Below are 18448 nucleotides of genomic sequence, written 5' to 3' on the forward strand. Positions count from 1 at the left end.
GAGAGCTAAGCACACTGCATTCTAGTAAGTTACCAGAAGATCCCTGGAGCTCCATGACCAGCCAGCCTGGCCCACTTGCCTAGCTCCAGTTGAGAGATCCTGTCTCAAAAAATATGACTCTTGAGGATTGACACCTTTGGATGGCCTTTGTGTGCTAACTGGGATCAGTTACTCAGAGAGATTGGGTGCCAGGCTACCAGTGACTTCAGAACAATGGGGAAAAGAAGCAAGCAAGCTTGAAACAGAAAGTCAGATGGGGTTGGTTGCTGTTGGAGGTTGTGTTTGTTTAAAAAACAGAATGATTGAAGGCAAATTAGGTAGGAAATATTGAGGGTTAGTTCTTTAAAAGTTACCACAGTATTGAGATTGAAGATTTATTCTTTTGCTTTTTCTTTCACTGTGAGAATCTGAGAGAAAACCACGTAGCATTTATGCAGTTTGGAGAGAGCACAAACACGGAGTCAGAGAGATGACATTGAAAGGTGAGGTGAGAGGTTCAAAAATAAAAGGAATGAGCGACTTGGCTTTATATAGAAAAAAATCAAAATGTAATAGTTGAATTATATTCAGCTCTCTTCCCAGGTTAAAAATTTTAGCTGCCACCTCGAGTTATTGAACAGTGTTGTTTTTATTGAGTGCCTTTTGAGTGCAGAATGCTGTAAAATAGTTGCTGTTGGTACTGATTTCCTTGTGATAAAAACTATTGAGGTCTAGACAATTTTTAATTTTGTGATAGGTAGGACCTCTTACACACCAACCACTTAGCTAGAGAACACCCTGGCTGGCAGATGCTTGCCTCAAAATCCCTGCACCCTGCTGTCCGGCTTCTCAGGCCCTTGGGTGTCATTCATGTCACAGGGGCTGACGTTCCTGTGGGAGGAAATTATGGCCATGACATGTCCAATGTCAGAGAAGCCCGTGCAAGAGCACTAAGTCAGGGAGCTTGCTGTTCTACCTGTCCCAAGAGGCAGGTAGGATAATGCGCTGGATCTGTGCTGGTCATTGTGCTTTGTGACTCATCTGTAACTTAAAAAACCTCCCAGGGCTGGGGAGGTGGAAATGGCTCAGTCAGTGAAGCTCTTGTTGAACAAGCATGAGGATCTGCGTTTAGAACCAGGTAAAAAGCTGGGTAAGTTGCCTGCGCCTGGAATCCTAGTGCTGTGAAGTGGGAAGCCGTGTAGGTGAGTCTACAGAGGCTGCCCATCCCCTTAGCCTGGCTCACGTGGAGAATTCTGACCAATGAGAGACCCTGTCTCAAACAAAAGGTGTGCCTTCTGAACTGTACCTGTGCCATGTGCACTACACAGACACGCGTGCACGCACTCACGCACTCACGCACGCACGCACGCCTCACACCATCATTTTTGCTGTGGATGGAACAGTACTAGGGATTGAAGCTGGTACCTTGTAAATACTACGAGAGAGTGCTCTCTGGCATCGAGCCACATTCCTACACATTTTATTATTTGACTGCTTACTTAGTTGTGTATTTGTTTATTTTAGGCAAGGTCTCCCAAAGTTGCCCCCTCACTCAGGTCTTTAACTCATTCAGTAGCTCAACTAACCTTGACCTTGTGACCCTCCTGCCTCATCCCCCTGAGTAGTTGTGACAATGGGTATATACCATCAAGTCAGACGTGCCATTATTTTCAGAACTAGTTAAAATAGTCCCAAGGGAAACATGAAACAATAGAATCAGGACTGAGTTTGGAATTTTTCTCTCCATCTCTGCACTTCCCTTTATCGCTCACTAGATGGCGTTCCAAAGCAATCCATAGCCTCTGTGCCATTGTTTTGGACCGGTAAGGTAGGAAGACACACAACTGTCCCTCTCACTAGCTCTGTTTTCGGCCTGCACATGAGTAATGAGGTCTGCATGTTGCTGAGCATTTGGTGGGCCGTCCTTGTAAATATTTTTGAGGTGGCTCTTGACAGGAAGCTTTCTTAAATCATAGAATGGTTCTGTGTGATTGGCAGGAAGTTTGGAGAGACCCATCATTAGTGACCCCGGCAACCCAGCTGGCACTGTGAATCAGGAGCAGATTCACTCTGACTCTGTAATGGAGACAGTCAGTCCCAACTGCAGGCCACGATTGTGACAAGTGTGAAATTCAGATTTTAGATTGAAAGGACAAATAGGTGAAACAGGAAAATATAAAACAGAGTAAATCTGAGACTGGACAGATGGCTCACTGTTGGTCTTCCAGGGACCAGCACCTGTGTCAGGGGTTCACAACTGCCTGGAACTCCAGCTCCAGGGAGAGCTAACGCCCTCTATTGGCTCCATGGTTACCTACACTCATGTGGCATATATACATATATACACAGGGACACAAATGCACATAAATCTTTTTTAAAAAGAGATAAATTTGTGGAAATGATTAAACCCTGAACTTTATTTGAGTATTTGTCTACATTTCATGTCTAGAACCTTTCTTTTGAAGCAACTGATAATATAATGTGTTTTTTTTTTAAATACGCACACATTCATTTGATTTAGAAAATATAACAGAGGCTGTCTTTTCAGGAGAAATTGGATTTGAAGATTTTTGCAAAAAAAAAAATGTCCAAAGAGATGTATGAATTGATAGGACTTTATCACTTGCCAGTATGAATAAAAGTGTGTGCTTCCAGTTCAATTTAATTCCACATTTCTCTCCTCCCTTCTTTCTTTCTTATTCAGATAGCCAAACACATCATCATCTTGACAGGTCTATGCATAGTTGATTCATGCCTGTCAGTAGTCAAGGAGATGGTTCTCTGTGTGTGTGTGTGTGTGTGTGTGTGTGTGTGTGTGTGTGTTGGACTATGTGCACTGGATGTGCGTCTCTGTGTATGTCTGTGTGAGTGTGTCTGTCCTGTTTGTGTGTGCCTGTGCATATGCGTGTATGATGTGCTTGATGTCCAGAGGCTTGTCTATGGAAAGAAGTCTCATACCATCTGAGAGTTTGGATGCTAAAATCCTAGGAGTGAACATGGCTTGCTTATGGCTGTGGTCTGTCTGTCATCATAAACGGAACAGAGCTTGGTTCTGATTGATTTGTCTCATGATCTGCTTGTCATGTGACTTAGTTCAGTCCTGTGGTGATGAGGCCCATCTGAGGTGCAGGACAAACTCGGGAGGATCTGAAAGGCATCTGCTATAGACACACACTTGTTCTGAAGCACAGGTCATGTGTATGCTACCAAAAATGCCTGTGGGGATTGAGAGGGGAAACTCTTTAACCCAAGGAGCATTCTTTCTGCACATAATGTCTCAGGACTCCTCTGTCCTTCAGTGTTCAAACTGAAGGGGTTTGGGGTTTCAGGGGTCTGGAGAGATGGCTCAATGGTTAAGTGCAGTTCTTACTGCTCTGCCAGAGGACCCAAGTTCAGTTCCCAGCACCCACATTGGTTGGCTCACAACTAACTGCAACTCCAGCTCTAGGGGACCCAACACCCTCCTCTGGCCTCTGCAGGTACTTGCATAAACACAGTGTATACACATAAATAAATCTTTTTAAAAATCTCATACTATTAGATTTCCACTCCCCTGCATTGAGGGCCACTAAGAACACTGAATAACACAGCACCACATTTACAGAAAATGCTTCCCATAGTATCATGAATCTAGCTAGTCTTTTCCCAATCATTTCCATGCAGCACCCCACCTGAGGTGCTGTTTCTATTTGTTGGCATTCCTGACCATAGGAAGCCTGATGGGCAGGGATTAGAATCCCTCTCGGATGAGGGAAGAGGGGAAAGTAGAATGAGATGCTGCTTCCCACACAATGTGTTTGCTCTCCTGTTTCTTCACTGTCCAAAGATGAACCTCAGTCTATTTCTATGCTGCTCCACCCCCACGGAAGCTGACAGTGAAAACCTTGTGCCTACTTGCTGTTTACAGTCCTTTAAATGGAGGCTCCCAAACTTAGATCAGTTTGCTGGAAAGAACTTCCAGGCCCAAGGGCTTAGTGATTGTAGGACCGGGCTTTCAATGACTAGATTCTGAAGTCAAGACTTCCATACCACCTCCATGTAAGGCCAACAGTACCTGTAAACATTCTAGAAATAGTTCACAGAATGATCTGAGGCCTGGCTGCAATCACGTTCTTCAAACCCCATTGTTAGTGGATTAAGATAATGAGTGTTATCATTTCTTGGTTTCTTCCCTTTGTGTTTAAGTACATAAAAACCTCTATCAGCCGGGCAGTGGTGATGCACACCTTTAATCCTGGCACTCAAGAGGTAGAGGCAGGTGGATCTCTGTGAGTTTGAGGCCAGCCTGGTCTACAGAGTGAGTTCCAGGACAGCTAGGGCTACACAGAGAAACCCTGTCTTGGAAAAAAACAAAAAACAAAAAGCAAAAAAGCAAAACTCTGTCAGCTCTTCGGAGCCCTACCTACCATACAAATGACGCCTTCTGCCATAATGACTGTTCTGTTGCTATAATCAAACACCATGACCTGAAGCAACTAAGACAGAATTGACTTTGGTCTATGCTTCCAAAGAGAGTCCACGACAGCTCTGAAGGAGGTGTGGTGGGAGGAGGGGGCAAAAGATCGCATCTCCATCTACACACAGGAAGCCGAGACAGAGCAGGACATGGGGCCAGGCTGTAAAACCTCAAATCTTACCTCCAGTGATATAGTTCCTCTAGCAAGGCTCCACTTCCTAAATGGTCCATAACCTCCCTCAAATAGCACCACCAACTGGGGACAGCCTCAAACACACGAGCCAGTGGGGACATTTCCCATTCAAGCCACAGCACCTTCTCTGTGTGGTAGAGCTGGGTCTCTTCAATCCTACCAGCATATGCTGCTGAAGACGATGTCCCCATTTCTGTTTACATTATTACTGGAAGAAGTGTTCATACCAATATTAAGATCATATGAGTGATTGATAACGGGTCATGTCATCTGTGAAAAGAATATGGTTCTTCAAGACTTAGGTCATTATTTTGCCCAAGAGGGCAAGATGTAGGGAGGGGATCTCAGCATTTTGGAAAAAGAACCACCTCAAGTGCTTTGTCACGGTAATGGAAAGCTGACTGCCACCTTTGTGCCTGCTTAGTCAAGAGAGAAGACCTTCAAGAGAACACAGAGCAGCATATGAGTTCATAGCTTGGGAAAAGAAGGCGAAAACTCCTGTCAGTCAAATGGGTCACAAGACTGATCAGCATATAACCCAAGAGCCTCTTCATAGGACTGGGAGCACTGGAGTTTTATTTGCTAATCATTGTCTACATGGGACAAAACTGTGATGCAGTTTTAGAGATTTCACAAACTGGTACAGAACTCACCAATTTTCTATCATTCAAAATATGAAGAGCATTTCCTTAATCATGCCTCCACACTATTTTCTGAAATAAAGTCTCTCACAGAGTCTGGAGATCTCCAATTTAGCTAGGTTGGCTAGCCAGAAAGCCTCAGGGATCCTCCTGCCTCTTCCACTGCCTCCCCTGCATTGGGAGGGATCCTCCTGCTTCTGCTTCTGCCTCCCCAGCTCTGGGAGGGATCCTCCTGCCTCCGCCTCCCCAGCTCTGGGATTGCAAGCATGCTCCCTCCATCCCATCTTTAGGTAGGTCCTTGGGTTTGAACTCAGAGCCTCCTGCTTGAGCAGCAAGCTCTTTGCCTGTAGCTGTCTCCCAAGGCCCACACTCAGAGTTCTCACTCCCTGTAAGGTCTCCTCTTTCCCACCCCTCTCTGCCTGGGCCGTCCCTGTGTGTTTCATTCCAGCAACCCAGTCTCATGCCATCTGCCACATGCGTCTGTATTTCCTTCTAGAATGAGAACCTAGGGCTTGTGAATATCCACGTAGAGGTAAATCCAGGTCGAGCGATGGCTTTTCCATTTTACTCCAATCAATGTGCTGTTCCAAGACACGTCTGTTGTTTCATACCTCTGCTTTCAATTTGCTGTGGTTATAAAATAGCAAAATCTCCTGAAATGCTGCCTAGTAGTATAAGTTTCAATTTCCTTTTGAAGAAAAACTGTCCCCTTTGTGAGCCCAGAACAAAAGTGGCCTGTTAAATGCAGATGTGCCTGACCAGTCGTCCTGGAGGGCAGTGAAGCAGGAAGACACATCAAAGGTACTCTCCCAAACTGGGTCAGAGATGTGTTAAAAGATGAGAGGATTATTTTAGAAATCTTTACAATAATCCACTCACCCAGGTTGAAGCAATTTATGCAGTGTTTTTTGGGCACTGGAGAGATGGATCGACAGGCCTACAATGTCCCACTCAGGTTCCATTTTTAGGGCTTCATTCAATAGAATCCATTATTTTAGAAGCCAAGTCAAAAGCAGCCTTAAAATGCAATTTTCATCATTTTTCTACCTGTCTTTGAACATGTTAAAAAATATATATAATCCGAAATTATATTTCCCACTTCTGTAGATGAAGAAAGAACGAGATCCTTAGAAAATCTGACTTAAAACATACACATTCAGTGACCTTCAAACCGACAGGAGGCAGAGGGGTCACCTGCAGTACGTGCTGAGGTTTGCCTGGGTGAGGTGTTGGGTTAATGTATGTGGAATATGGAAAGCTTCCCTCCACACTAAATCAACGGTAAATGAGGAGGGCCTACAGTGTCTGCTGGAGTCACTGTAGTTCTGGCCCGCACAGCGATGGCGGGAGACACAGGCCTTACAATACTTCAAAAGCAAAAATACTAAACATGTTTACTACAGACTGTAATTGTGTGTGTGCGTAAAATGGAAGGGCAGTGAGTGAAAATGCCATTTAGAATTCTGCCATCATCAACATATGAAGCTGATGACTGAAAGCATTTCCTTACCTAAAGAGTAAGAACCAGAGGCAAGAAATTGGCAACCCAGAAGTCCAAATGACTTCATTATAATAATTTAAAATGTATATATATTACCTATTATGATAAATACTATATATTATATATAACTAAGAGCTAAAGAAAAGATAGTATTTGAAGATGGAAATTGTAAAACTTTTATACCAAAAATAATACGAACCTGAAATTAATGTTCCTGGTGCAATTTCTGTTGCATAGGTTATCAATTATAGCCATTATTTTTAATTTATTTTATCACATTTACTTATGTGTTTGTGTGCATGTGCATAGGTGTGTCCACAGCTGCCACAGTGCCTGAATGGAGGTCAGAGGACAACTTGTAGCAGTTTGTTAGCCTGACGTACCTTGTTGGTCCCTGGGAGGGAACTCAGGTCACCAGGCTTGGTGGCAGGCACCTTTTCCCGGGAGCCACTTTCCATAAGTGTTGTCATTTTTAAAGGTTGTTTTCTGCGCTGTGCTGTACAGGTCAGGAATTTGGAAACAAGCAACTTAAGGAAGGAAGAGTCTGTTTAGGCTCATGGTCTAAGGGTATTGTCAAAATGGTCCCAGGTTTGTTCCTAAGCTACTAGGCAGAGAGATGCACTGCATGTAACCCCCCAAAGAGCCTCAGTTGCTGTCAGAAGCTTGTTGGCATGGAATATAAATCAGTCACCGAAATCTCAGCACATGGATGCTTCATGCCAAGCGATGGGGGCAGGTATCATTCTCAGAGAAAGTTGCCCTGAGATAATCTGTGAGAAGACTCAGCATCTTCATCCTCCTTAGCACGCTCCTCAAACGGTCCTTCTGTCCCCGAGGTCTGCTTGCTTCCCTGGGGGTTGAACCCAGGGCTGTATGCATCTTAGGCAAGCACCCAGCCACTGAACTACATCCCTAGCTCTGCAGGTGAGGTTTGAATGCTGTCCTTGCAATGAGCCACTTATTGTATCAGGCATCAGTTCGGAGAAGAAAGCCCTTGTCTCTGCTAAGATAGCCTGTGAAGGATACAGAGATAGGGGCCATTCCCCACAGGATCCAGAGAGAAATGGGAGTGTGTTCTTGTTTGCTCACTCTCCAGAGGGGTGATCTTTTCTGAGTGATCATTTAGGAATCCACAAGAAACATGAAAATCATTTTCAACTCTCAGCTTTCCACTTCTGTGGCTAACCCTTACATTTAATTGTTTTCTCGGGCCCACAGCAAGGTTAGTGACTCATGTGAAAGACAAGGCCTCACAGGACTACTGAGAAGTAGTGCTCAACAGGACACTTTAATATTGAACACTTAACACTTTAGCATGGAGACTCCTCTGTGGGTGGGGTTACTTTAAGCCTTCTGAGTTATTTAATATCCGTGGTCTTAGGGACACTCAATGCAAGTATCATTCCATGGTCATTGCAGCAATGTTAAATGACTTGATATACTCTCTTGCTCTCTCTCTCTCTCTCTCTCTCTCTCTCTCTCTCTCTCTCTCTCTCTCTCTGTGTGTGTGTGTGTGTGTGTGTGTGTGTGTGTGTGTGTGTATGTATGTGTGTGTGCGTATATCCAGAGGTCAACATTGGATGTCTTGCCACACTTTATTTTTTAAGGCAGATTCTCTCACTATGTAGAGCTCACCAAATTTACAATACCAACGTGCTACCAAGCTGCAGGGATCCACTTGTCTCTGCCTCCCATTTTCTGAAATTGTAGGCACACCCACCACCATTGGCTTTTACGTGGGTGCTAGGATCTGAACTCGGGTCCTCGTGGTGTTTTGTGGGAAGCACTTCATCCTCTCCCCCAGCCCCGTGACATGCTTTCACAAGCCCCTGTGCCACTACTTCTGCCTCTGTTGGAATTTACTGAGGTACACCTCACTTCTCGGCACACAAAGGACATCTCTGAACATGGGCTGAAATGTGGGTGTTGACTCCAAACAGCTCTTCAGCTGCTATTAGCTCAACTGGCTGCTTGGGACACAACAGTGTTAAGCTTTGCTTTATAGAGGGTGTAAAATGTTTATTGTGTCCATTCTTCAGCTAAAGCTTTCAGTTCAGTTTGGTTTGTTTTTATGACTGTTCATTTCAGCTGGTCTCAAATATATGGCTGGCATTAGGTTTATTGGAACGTCTGCCATAGCTGTCTCTGTGGTGTAAACACCACCAGTGAGGCTAACTGCCTCCTTCACTCACCAAGACGCTAAACTCCTCATTTTGGTACCTGTTCACTTGTGTTAGAGAAAGCATGAATGGGGCAGTTCTTCTAAATGGAGGCACACTTTATTCTGATTTTCAGATGTACTCTAGACAGAAATTAGGCTAAAAATATTCATAGTTGAAAAAGGCGTGTCTAGAGGAAATGTTGCCATTTCTTTGTGCTCTGCCAAGCTGAATCGATCTTTTAGATGCATATGATTTCATGGGCTGCAGATCACCAATTTTATATCACTGAAGCTTGAGAGATTTACACGGATATATTTCAACTCTAAATTACGGGGCAGGGGTATCAGGGCAAGTACACTGTGCCAAGGAGGAAGACAAGTAAAAAATTAAAGCACGCGAGATACTAAAATGTGGGCAGAAACCATACTGAAAGGAGAAAATTGACTCTTCAAGCATTCAGAATGAAAATGTTCATTGTTTTCTGGGGCATGTTTAAGTGTTTTGAATACTTTATCAAGTTTTACCATTGACAAACAACTTGCCTAACTTCTCCAAAGGTCATTGGTTTGGAAAGTTTTTCTTGTGGAAAATTGAGATAAGCAATCCAAGCCAAGGAGGGTTCATCTCCGCCCCTGCTCTCCTAAGATTGCATTTCCTGCCCAGAATGCACACCCCCCCCACCCCCACCCCCCCCGCCTCCCCCTCCCCCCTCCCCATCTTCCACACTGCTGCCTCCACAGACACCCAGCAGGAAGACTCTTTTGTTCGGTGCTTCTCAAACTGGTAGAGAGAACATTTGAGCTCCTTTGTAAATTTCCAGACCACCAGGCATATCTACTCAAATCTAAACCCAGCTGCTGTGATGAGGGTCTGAAGCCAGGTAACATGTAGCCTTAAAATACTTGTAGGCCACACCAAAGTTGCTCCTCAAGCTTCATGTGATAACGAGAGAAGCAGCAGACTGCAGGGTAACTGGGGAAACCTAGACATAGACATTCTTGGACTTGGGCTTCATGAATTTCTTCAACCCACAAATAGCTGGTTTATCCACAAATCAATTTGTTCACCCACAACTATTCTGGCAACTCATAGAAACACAGACCTTTCCAGAAAACCAGAGAAAGTCATTCCTCTCCATAATAAATGTTGGTGTTAAGGTAACCAATGACAGTTCAACTTCCTGAAGGAACAAATACGTTCACATTGTTCAGGCTGGAAGCAAAGTTGGAACCTGAATGGAAGACTATGCAGTCACTGCGTGCATGAGGTGTGAGATCCCATGTCTAAAACCACTAAGCAGCAGCAAAGGCTGTCTATGAACAGTGAGATGCAGCGGATGCTTTGGGGAGACGGAATCAGTCACAAATTGTGGTTTTCACAGCACTCGTGAAGATTCAGATCTCAAGAGATGCTCAGAGAGGGGGAAAAAGATGGGGGACAGGGGACCAGGTACAAATTATAATTGACTTAAAGCATGTTAATTTTAAGAAATTAATGATGTAGTTGCTAATGGGAGTATTAACAGATTCTGAGCTCAATGACCTGTCTTTTGGATAGTCTGTCTCAAAAGTAACAGCTTCATCAGACATTATAGGGAGGCTGCCATGGCAACACCCCATATCCAGATGTCTGATGTCTTGTGGAAAAGAAACATGTACACACACACACACACTACATATATGTATATGTGTATATGTAGATGATATATATTATATATGCATATCATCTGCACATATATGCAAATGATATGTAAAGTTTCATTTAAAATGCCCAGACAAAGCATTATGAGACAAAAAAATTCCAAAAATACCATTGAGTCCACTTTGTGTTGATCATCTACTGCTGGCCAAGGGCCTGGCATTAAGTGTGGTTTGTGTAGCCAGTGAGACTCCATTGGAGAAACCAAGTATTTCCTTCATGCGAGATTATCAATCAAAGGTTTAAGATCTATTTGTTTTTTAAATCTATGTGAATATGTCTGCTATGAATTAATGTCCAGGGGTCCAGAGGCATCAGAAGGGGACATCAGATCTTCCTGGAACTGGAGGTCCAGGTGATTGTGAGCAGCCATATGGGAACCAAACCTGGGTCCTCTATAAAGGCACTGAGTGTTCTTAACTACTGAACCACCTCTCCAGGCCTCTTATTTTGATTTTTTTGGGGGGTAGAAGGGGGACAGAATTTCATGTAGCCTAGGTAAGCTTTGAATTCTTGATCCTTTACCCTCCAGCTCCTAAATGTTGAGATTACAGGTGTGCACTATTCCACCCAGGGATATATATATATATATATATATCCATTAGCATTATTATGGACACATGTTCAAAAGAAAGATATTTTCTGGACATGACTATTGTTCTTTCTCAAAGGTTTAGGTGCTGCTCAGCCAGCTGCTTATCAAACGGCTACACTTGGTCAGAGAGAGCCATTTTACTGTGTTCCCTTCTGTGTAAGCACCTTTGGAAGACTCGGGCTCCCATGTGTTGTAGCGGGATGACAACAGAAAGCCGTTGAAATGACCAAGTCATTACTGGAATGTAATTTAACGGGGGAAACAGAAGTCCTGTGGAAACATGGAGAGGAAGCAGTGCAATGAAATAGAGATGTCAGGATTTTCCTCCACTTAAGATTCAGGAACCCAGTGCACTGAGGCACAAGGAAAGAATTTGATTTACAATTTGAAGGAAACGCCGCGGTAAAATAATTGAGAGCCGGAAAGCAATCTCAGCCTTGCCAAATTGCTTTCCACCATGCATGCTCCATTTAGGCATGAGACGCGTGTACTTACATTTAGTTTATGCATATTTTCTTTCCCTTGTGAATATTCCATCCTGCCAGATTAGGCCTGTTTCTCTGCTCTTGCCAGCAAAAAGAGAATGTCCGAATTGCCCAGTGACAGATCTTCCCTCACAGCCTTGTAAACAGAAAATGGTTGGTGTTTTTAAGAGCAAAGGTGATAATCTGACTGTTAGTGAAAATATCCCTGGTCTTTACACTATTAACACGGGCTCTTTCAAATTAGTCTGAAATGACCTTGCAGAGCACAAAGAACTGGCAAAATATTCATTAGCAATAATAATTGCTACCATTACGAGGATGGTTTGTGCTAGAGATTCAATAAGTTGTTGGCTTTGCGGGTCCTCAGGACTTTCTTACCTACTTGATATTTTAGAGAGAGGAAGCCTTTTACTATGTGCATAGTAGTGACTTCTAGGAAATAATCTTCGAGTTCACGGAAAGGTTAATAAATTCCCTGCTGCACACTGTCAAACCCTCACTCGCTCATTCTCTGAGACCAGAGACATTTGATTACTTTTTGGTAATCTCAGGAACCAGTAACAAACTTGAATTTAGGAAGTTTCTTACTTGAGGAGCTTTTGCCTGTGGAAGCTTGTTTATTTTTGTGCCAGACACAAGAGCAGAAATTTAAACCTCCCAAACATCTTTTTATTAAAACATAGCCTCTTATGTGTGCAGTTTGTGGCATTTGAAAGTATTTGTGGGGCTGGCAAGCTGCCTCAGTTGGCGAAGGTGCCTGCTGCCAAGGCTGGCACCCTAAGTTGATTATGGATGCGGAAAACTGACTCTTACAAATTGTCCTCTGACCTCCATACATGTGGTAGTAACATGCACCCTGTCCTTCCCCCAAATAAAGAAATAAAATGTGAAAAAGGTTAAAGCAAAATTATTTCTGATTTGCTTATAAACCACAATAGCCTGACAGATTCATTTTGATAATAGCTTCACTGAGCCTTGGGAATGTCAAAAGCTGGTGTCAGGTCCCAAAGGCCTTCCACAAGTGGAGCAGGAAACACCCTTTTTGAGAGAAAAAAAAATAGGGGTGCTGAAAGTGAGCAGGCACAAACATGCAAATGAGGCTGGAGCCCAGAGCATGCCTGCTTTACCTTTAAAATGGGCGGAGCCAGAGCTGGTGCTGTGCTGTGGAACTGGAAGTGGACGGGAAGGGGTATGGAAGTGATCCAAGAACCGTTCTCAGAACCATGAGCTGTAAGTTCTGAACTTGATGCTTTGTGGCTCTCCTTGACAGACATGTGAACAAGGCCTTGCTAATACTGATCACTGCAGGCACCATGGTGGGATTTCCCTCACAGCCCCAGTTTACATACAGGAGGCTGGGGACAATTTGTTCAAACAGAAAAACATAAAACTTGGCTTTGTCACAAGCCTAAGTTAGACCATAGTTCCATATTATCTGGTGACCAAATGGGGAGATCTGAAGAGCACGCAGTGATATATGACTGAGAAGAAGTTCATGTTACATGTGTGAGCACCTACATGCATATATGATGCATGCACATCCATGTACATCCATCTAAGCAGAGAAGTCCCCTACTCAAGTTCATGAGGGCTAAAAAGCTAAAGCATAAAACCCTGACACATAATCATGTAACATTTTCATACATAATGCTTATATTTTGCATTTAAATACTTTCCCATTATTTTTGCAGTTATATACAATTTATTTCCTCATCTTTCCTGGAAAGGGTTTTTGTTTTATTGTCCATAGATTGAGGATTTTCAAATGTTTAAAATCTTAAGGCTCCTCTTCAGCAGAGGAAATATGATTCAAGGGCCCATTACCATTCTAGAAACTATACTCACCAAGAATCATCTACAACATTCAAGCCAGGTACAGCCATGTGCACCTGTAACCCGATCAGATCACTAGGGGGCAGAGACAGACAGATCCTGAGAGCTCATTGACCAGCCAGTGTAGTTGAAATGGCAAGCTTCAGATTCAGTAAGGGACCCCATGCCCTAGGTGGCTTTCACTGTCACCTTGACACAGCCCAGAGTCACTTGAGAAGGGAGTCTCAATTGAGAGATTTCCAAGATCATATTGAATATGTCTGTGGGAGAGTGTCCTGAGGTTAACTGATTGGGAGGTCCCAGCCCATTGTGGGCAGCAACACTCCCTGGGCAGATGGTCCTGAGGTGTATAAGAAAGGGACAGCAAGCAGCATCCCTCCATTGTTTCTGCCTGAAGTTCTTGTCTGAGTTCCTGCCCTGACATCCCTTGATGCTGGACTGTAATCTGTAAGCTGAAGTGTACCCTAAATTGCTTTTGAGCAGAGTATTTAATCCCAGCAACAGACAGAACTCGAAGACTCTTGTGTGCCTGACTTCCTCATCTGTAAATGGACATGCTGCCAGCAGCTCCTTATGGTGTTGTAAAGATGAACTAACACAGCTCAACCACTTGATTTGGTGGATATATGCTATACGTTCTCAATGAATTATTATTATGTCAGGCTTGAAGACAAAACTGAGATCCACACCAGTAGACTGAAGGTCAGCTGAAGTGCTAAGAAACTTGGTTTTATCTGTGTCCTCTCCCCCTTACAGGTGGCTCCAGCCATTAAGGAGAAAATGATGAAGAAGGGCAGTGTCATGCTGGGCTACCAGCCCCACCGAGGGAAGGTCAACTTCTTCCGTCAAGTGGTCATCAGCCCTCAAGTGAGCCGGGAAGACATGGACTTCCTGCTAGACGAGATAGACAGCTTGGGGAGGGATATGTAGCCATGGCTTTCATTCCCCAAGAGGCACCAATCCTGTCCTGGGGAGGGACACAGATCCAGTGCATCTGGAGACACACTAGGTAGATGACAATCCTTCTGGTGAGATTAGCAAACATTTCCACTCCCACCAGAAAACCAAAATGCTAAGAAAATAGTCCTAAGGGTTCTTTGGCTGCCTGCTGCTACTGGTTATAGAATGGAGAAAGTAGAAGTAATAAAAAACAGTTCCCTCGAATATTATCCCTGGGAACAACCCTGAGAAGACTTTGGTCAGTGCCCTGTGGAGGGACATTGGATTGTAAAGGCTCCCATTATTCTTTAAAGAGCATAGAAACACACAGCTTGGAGCTTACAGCAGTGAACCTCACAGCTCAGCCCCTGTGCCACCAGCAAGAGTGTCACCGAGCAACTTACTAAAAATTCACACTCTCCAGCCTTACCCCACACCATCGGAACCAGAAACTCTGCTTCTAGCATCCCAAGTTTTAGTGAACCCAGTCAGTGAGTCTTATGCACAGTAAAATCTGAGAAACAACGGTTCAGGGAAAACCTTTACCCATGTTTTACCAGAAGAAGGACATGTAATATTTCAGTAGCCCCTTAGCCAGCATTTGAAGAATACAACTGTGGTGTTTGTACTACAAATGTTCAGGGTGCCTGAAACATGTCAAAGACACACACACACACACACACACACACACACACACACACACACACACACACACACACAAAGAGAGAGATTATGCAAGATTCTTACTGCCTAAAGATGTATTTTTATTTGGGCTGAAGTTTTTTTCCCCCAAGGAGTTAAAATGAATTGTTATCTACCCTAATTTATCTGAGTTAGAAACTGGGGTGAAAAGCAAACACTTTGTAGAGTGCCCTTTTGATCAGTGATACACGAGCACTAATCCATTTCTTCAAATATGCCCCTGGGTGGGAACAAACCCTGCACATCTGTGTGGGTCTCTATCCCCCTTTTAGACTTCCGAATGCATTTCTTGTTTTCACTCTTGGCTTTCTAGGGAATAGAATAAGTGACCAGAGGTGAACTCTGAGGCTGTATAGCATTCTCTTCCCCAAACTCTGAAATGCCACTGAGACTTGTTTGATGCTTTCTCTTGGCAGAGACTCTAGAATCAGAGACCTTTCCATGGTGGTCCTCCATTGTTAATAGAAGTAGATGATTGTAACTCTCTCTCCGACCACCATCTTAGATTTATTTCCTTTGACTAAGAAACAGACAGGATTCAGAGATGAGGGTATAGAATGAAGACTGTGTGTTGAGAGTTGTCCAGGTGTGGGACTTATGATCGCCACCTTGTACTGTATCACTAACTCGTGACATTTACATCTTGAGAAACAGATGTGCCCTGTATAGTGCTCACTGAACTCATTGTAGAGTGCACAGTCTTTCACTATCTCTACTCATCAGGGTATTTTCACTTCATTTTCTGAATTGCTTCAACCTCCCTGGTGGTGGGAGCTATCTGGGCATGATTTGATTCTTGTTGCCTTTTAAAAATTGTCTACATAAAATGCTCCTAAAACCGATGCTTGAAATAAGCTGTATGTCCTGAAATAAAAGCCATGTCAGCACTGTGTGTGATTGGCAGTTCTTTTTCTGTTTGTTCTTCTTCTATAGATGGTATCAATACAGTTTTAAGAAGTGAACAGGGTTCAACTGGAAATTTAGTTTAACAACGGAAGAAACTAGAAATGGTCTAGCTTATTTAACACCTAAAAAAAATTGGAAAAGAATGTACAGAGAAGTATGGGTTGGTTGTTTAGTCATTTTTTTCTACTATGCAATCACGGGAAACTCAATAGCCACAGCTCAAATCCCACTGTGCCTTTGATGAGACATGGTAGGTTTTTGATGGATGGCAAATACCACTGGGATCAGATCATTTACAATCCCATTATTTTTGTTTGTTTCTTGAAATATTCTGCTAACACTATCAATCAGGCATTTGGCTCAATGTTTATAAGAATAATCATTTGAGAGGGTAGGGTAACAGCTCACTCAGTAAAACATTTGCCTTAGAAGCATGAAGACCTGAGTCAGATCCCTCAGAACTCACAAAGAAAAAAGGCTGGGTGTGGAGACCTGCTCTTATAATCTAGCCCTGGGCAGACAGTCAGATCCCTGAGCCAGACAGCCCTATCTACTGGAGACTCTGTCTCAAACAATGTCAACAAATAAATAAGCAGATAAATAAATAAATACATAAATAAATACATAATAAATAGAATCAAACTAAACCAAAACATAGGCAATGGATAGAATAGATGAAATTGTCTTTTAAAGTCTTCATTCTGGAAAAGCCAGAGAATTGCAAAGGAGGTCAAGTGGTGGCGGGGCAAATGCAGTTACCCAAAAGTCAAACTCTGCTGAAAATGGAGTAAGAGGTTTTGTTTAAGCACCCTTTCAATGCTGGCATTAAATGAGCTAAGCTGTTGTGGCTTTTACCAGTTTGACTCATTGACAGTGGTCAGACCCTTCCTGTTGTCAAGTTGCCTCTGGAAAGAGAAAGGTCAACTGAGCAATCCCTTTTAGGACAGGCTGGACTGACATCATAGCAATTGGGCTGCTTTCACCAGGCAGCATACACACTACCCCCCAGGTGCAAGGGCCACTGTTACCGAAGCTACAGCAAACTGCACCCACTGCCCCCCAGAGACTGTGCTCCAGCCACGATGGCTGCAGGTGACTTGTATGGGTGAGTTGAGATGACCCTGTTAACCCTGAAGCTTTTCAACTTTCTAAAGTCAGATTAGGGGATAGCATATTCCCCCAGTGACCCAACAGAAAGCTCAAGATTGGTGTCATTTGAGGCCAGTGACAGGTCCTTCTGTGTAAGTGTTATGATTGGTGGAACTGGAAGCAGCTGTGATTGGTGCAAATTAGTCTTATATTTGCATGCCACACCCTCTCCTTGGCTGATGGCTTATTTTTCCAGCCAGCTAGGAAACACCCCCTGTGCTTCCCCCTCTGCTTCTCACAGGATGGTTTGACTTGCCTGCTTATGATCTTTATCATGCTTTCATTAGGGTTACTTTTGCTGCAATGAAGCCCCATGACCAAAAGCAAAGTGGAGAGAAAACAGTTTATTTGGCATATACTTCCACATTGTAGTTCATCATCGAAGGAAGTCAGGACAGGAATTAAAACAGGCAGGAACCTAGAAACAGGAGCTGATGCAGAGGCAATGGAAAAGTGCTGCTTACTGGTTTGCTCATCATGACTTGATAAGCTTGTTTTGTTGTTGTTGTTTGTTTTTTTAACCTACCACCACCAGCCAAAGTATGGCACCACCCATAATGGACTGGACCTTCTCCCATCAATCACTAATTGGAAATTATGAAGGCATTTTCTCAGCTGAGGTTCCCTACTTTCAGATAACTCTAGCTTGTGTCAAATTGACAGAAAACTAGCCAGCACAGGTAGTGTAGGCTGGGTTGGTCATGCAAAGAGGAGACAACTACAGGGACAGAAGAGGTGGCAGTACCTGCCACTGTTGAGGCAGTGGCAGTACCTGCCACTGTTGAGGCAGTGGCAGCAGCCATAGCAATAGGGAGGAGGCAGCTGAAGAGTTCCAGAGAGAGGAATGAGGACAGAGACAGTGAGGAAGAGAAATGGTGGGATGTGTAAGGATGGCGGGCATATAGAGACAGTGAGGGAAGGGGGATGTGTAAGGATGGCGGGCATATAGAGACAGTGAGGGAAGGGGATGGAGGCATGGAAGGGGGGGATGTGTAGGATGGCAGGCATATAGAGACAGTGAGGGAAGGGGGGATGTGTAGGATGGCAGGCATATAGAGACAGTGAGGGAAGGGGGATGTGTAAGGATGGCGGGCATATAGAGACAGTGAGGGAAGGGGAATGTGTAGGATGGCGGGCATATAGAGACAGTGACATAATGCAAAAAACAAAGTTAGCAGAAAGCACAAAGCTCAATGAGACAAAGATGGG

At 43.8% G+C, this 18448-nt stretch overlaps 1 protein-coding gene across 1 annotated transcript in view; it reads left to right on the forward strand.

Annotated features, from left to right (window-relative positions):
- Gadl1 (glutamate decarboxylase like 1) overlaps window positions 1–16074 on the forward strand; it is a 179925-nt gene extending 163851 nt beyond the window's left edge. Inside the window, exon 15 of the mRNA XM_028886523.2 lies at window positions 14300–16074. Coding sequence (XP_028742356.1) covers window positions 14300–14473 — 174 coding nt within the window. The 3' untranslated portion in view covers window positions 14474–16074. The remainder of the gene's footprint in view (window positions 1–14299) is intronic.
- Window positions 16075–18448: the final 2374 nt, after the last annotated feature.

Source organism: Peromyscus leucopus, chromosome 7 (genome assembly GCF_004664715.2).
Source record: "Peromyscus leucopus breed LL Stock chromosome 7, UCI_PerLeu_2.1, whole genome shotgun sequence".
In the NCBI taxonomy this organism is placed as follows: Eukaryota; Metazoa; Chordata; class Mammalia; order Rodentia; family Cricetidae; genus Peromyscus; species Peromyscus leucopus.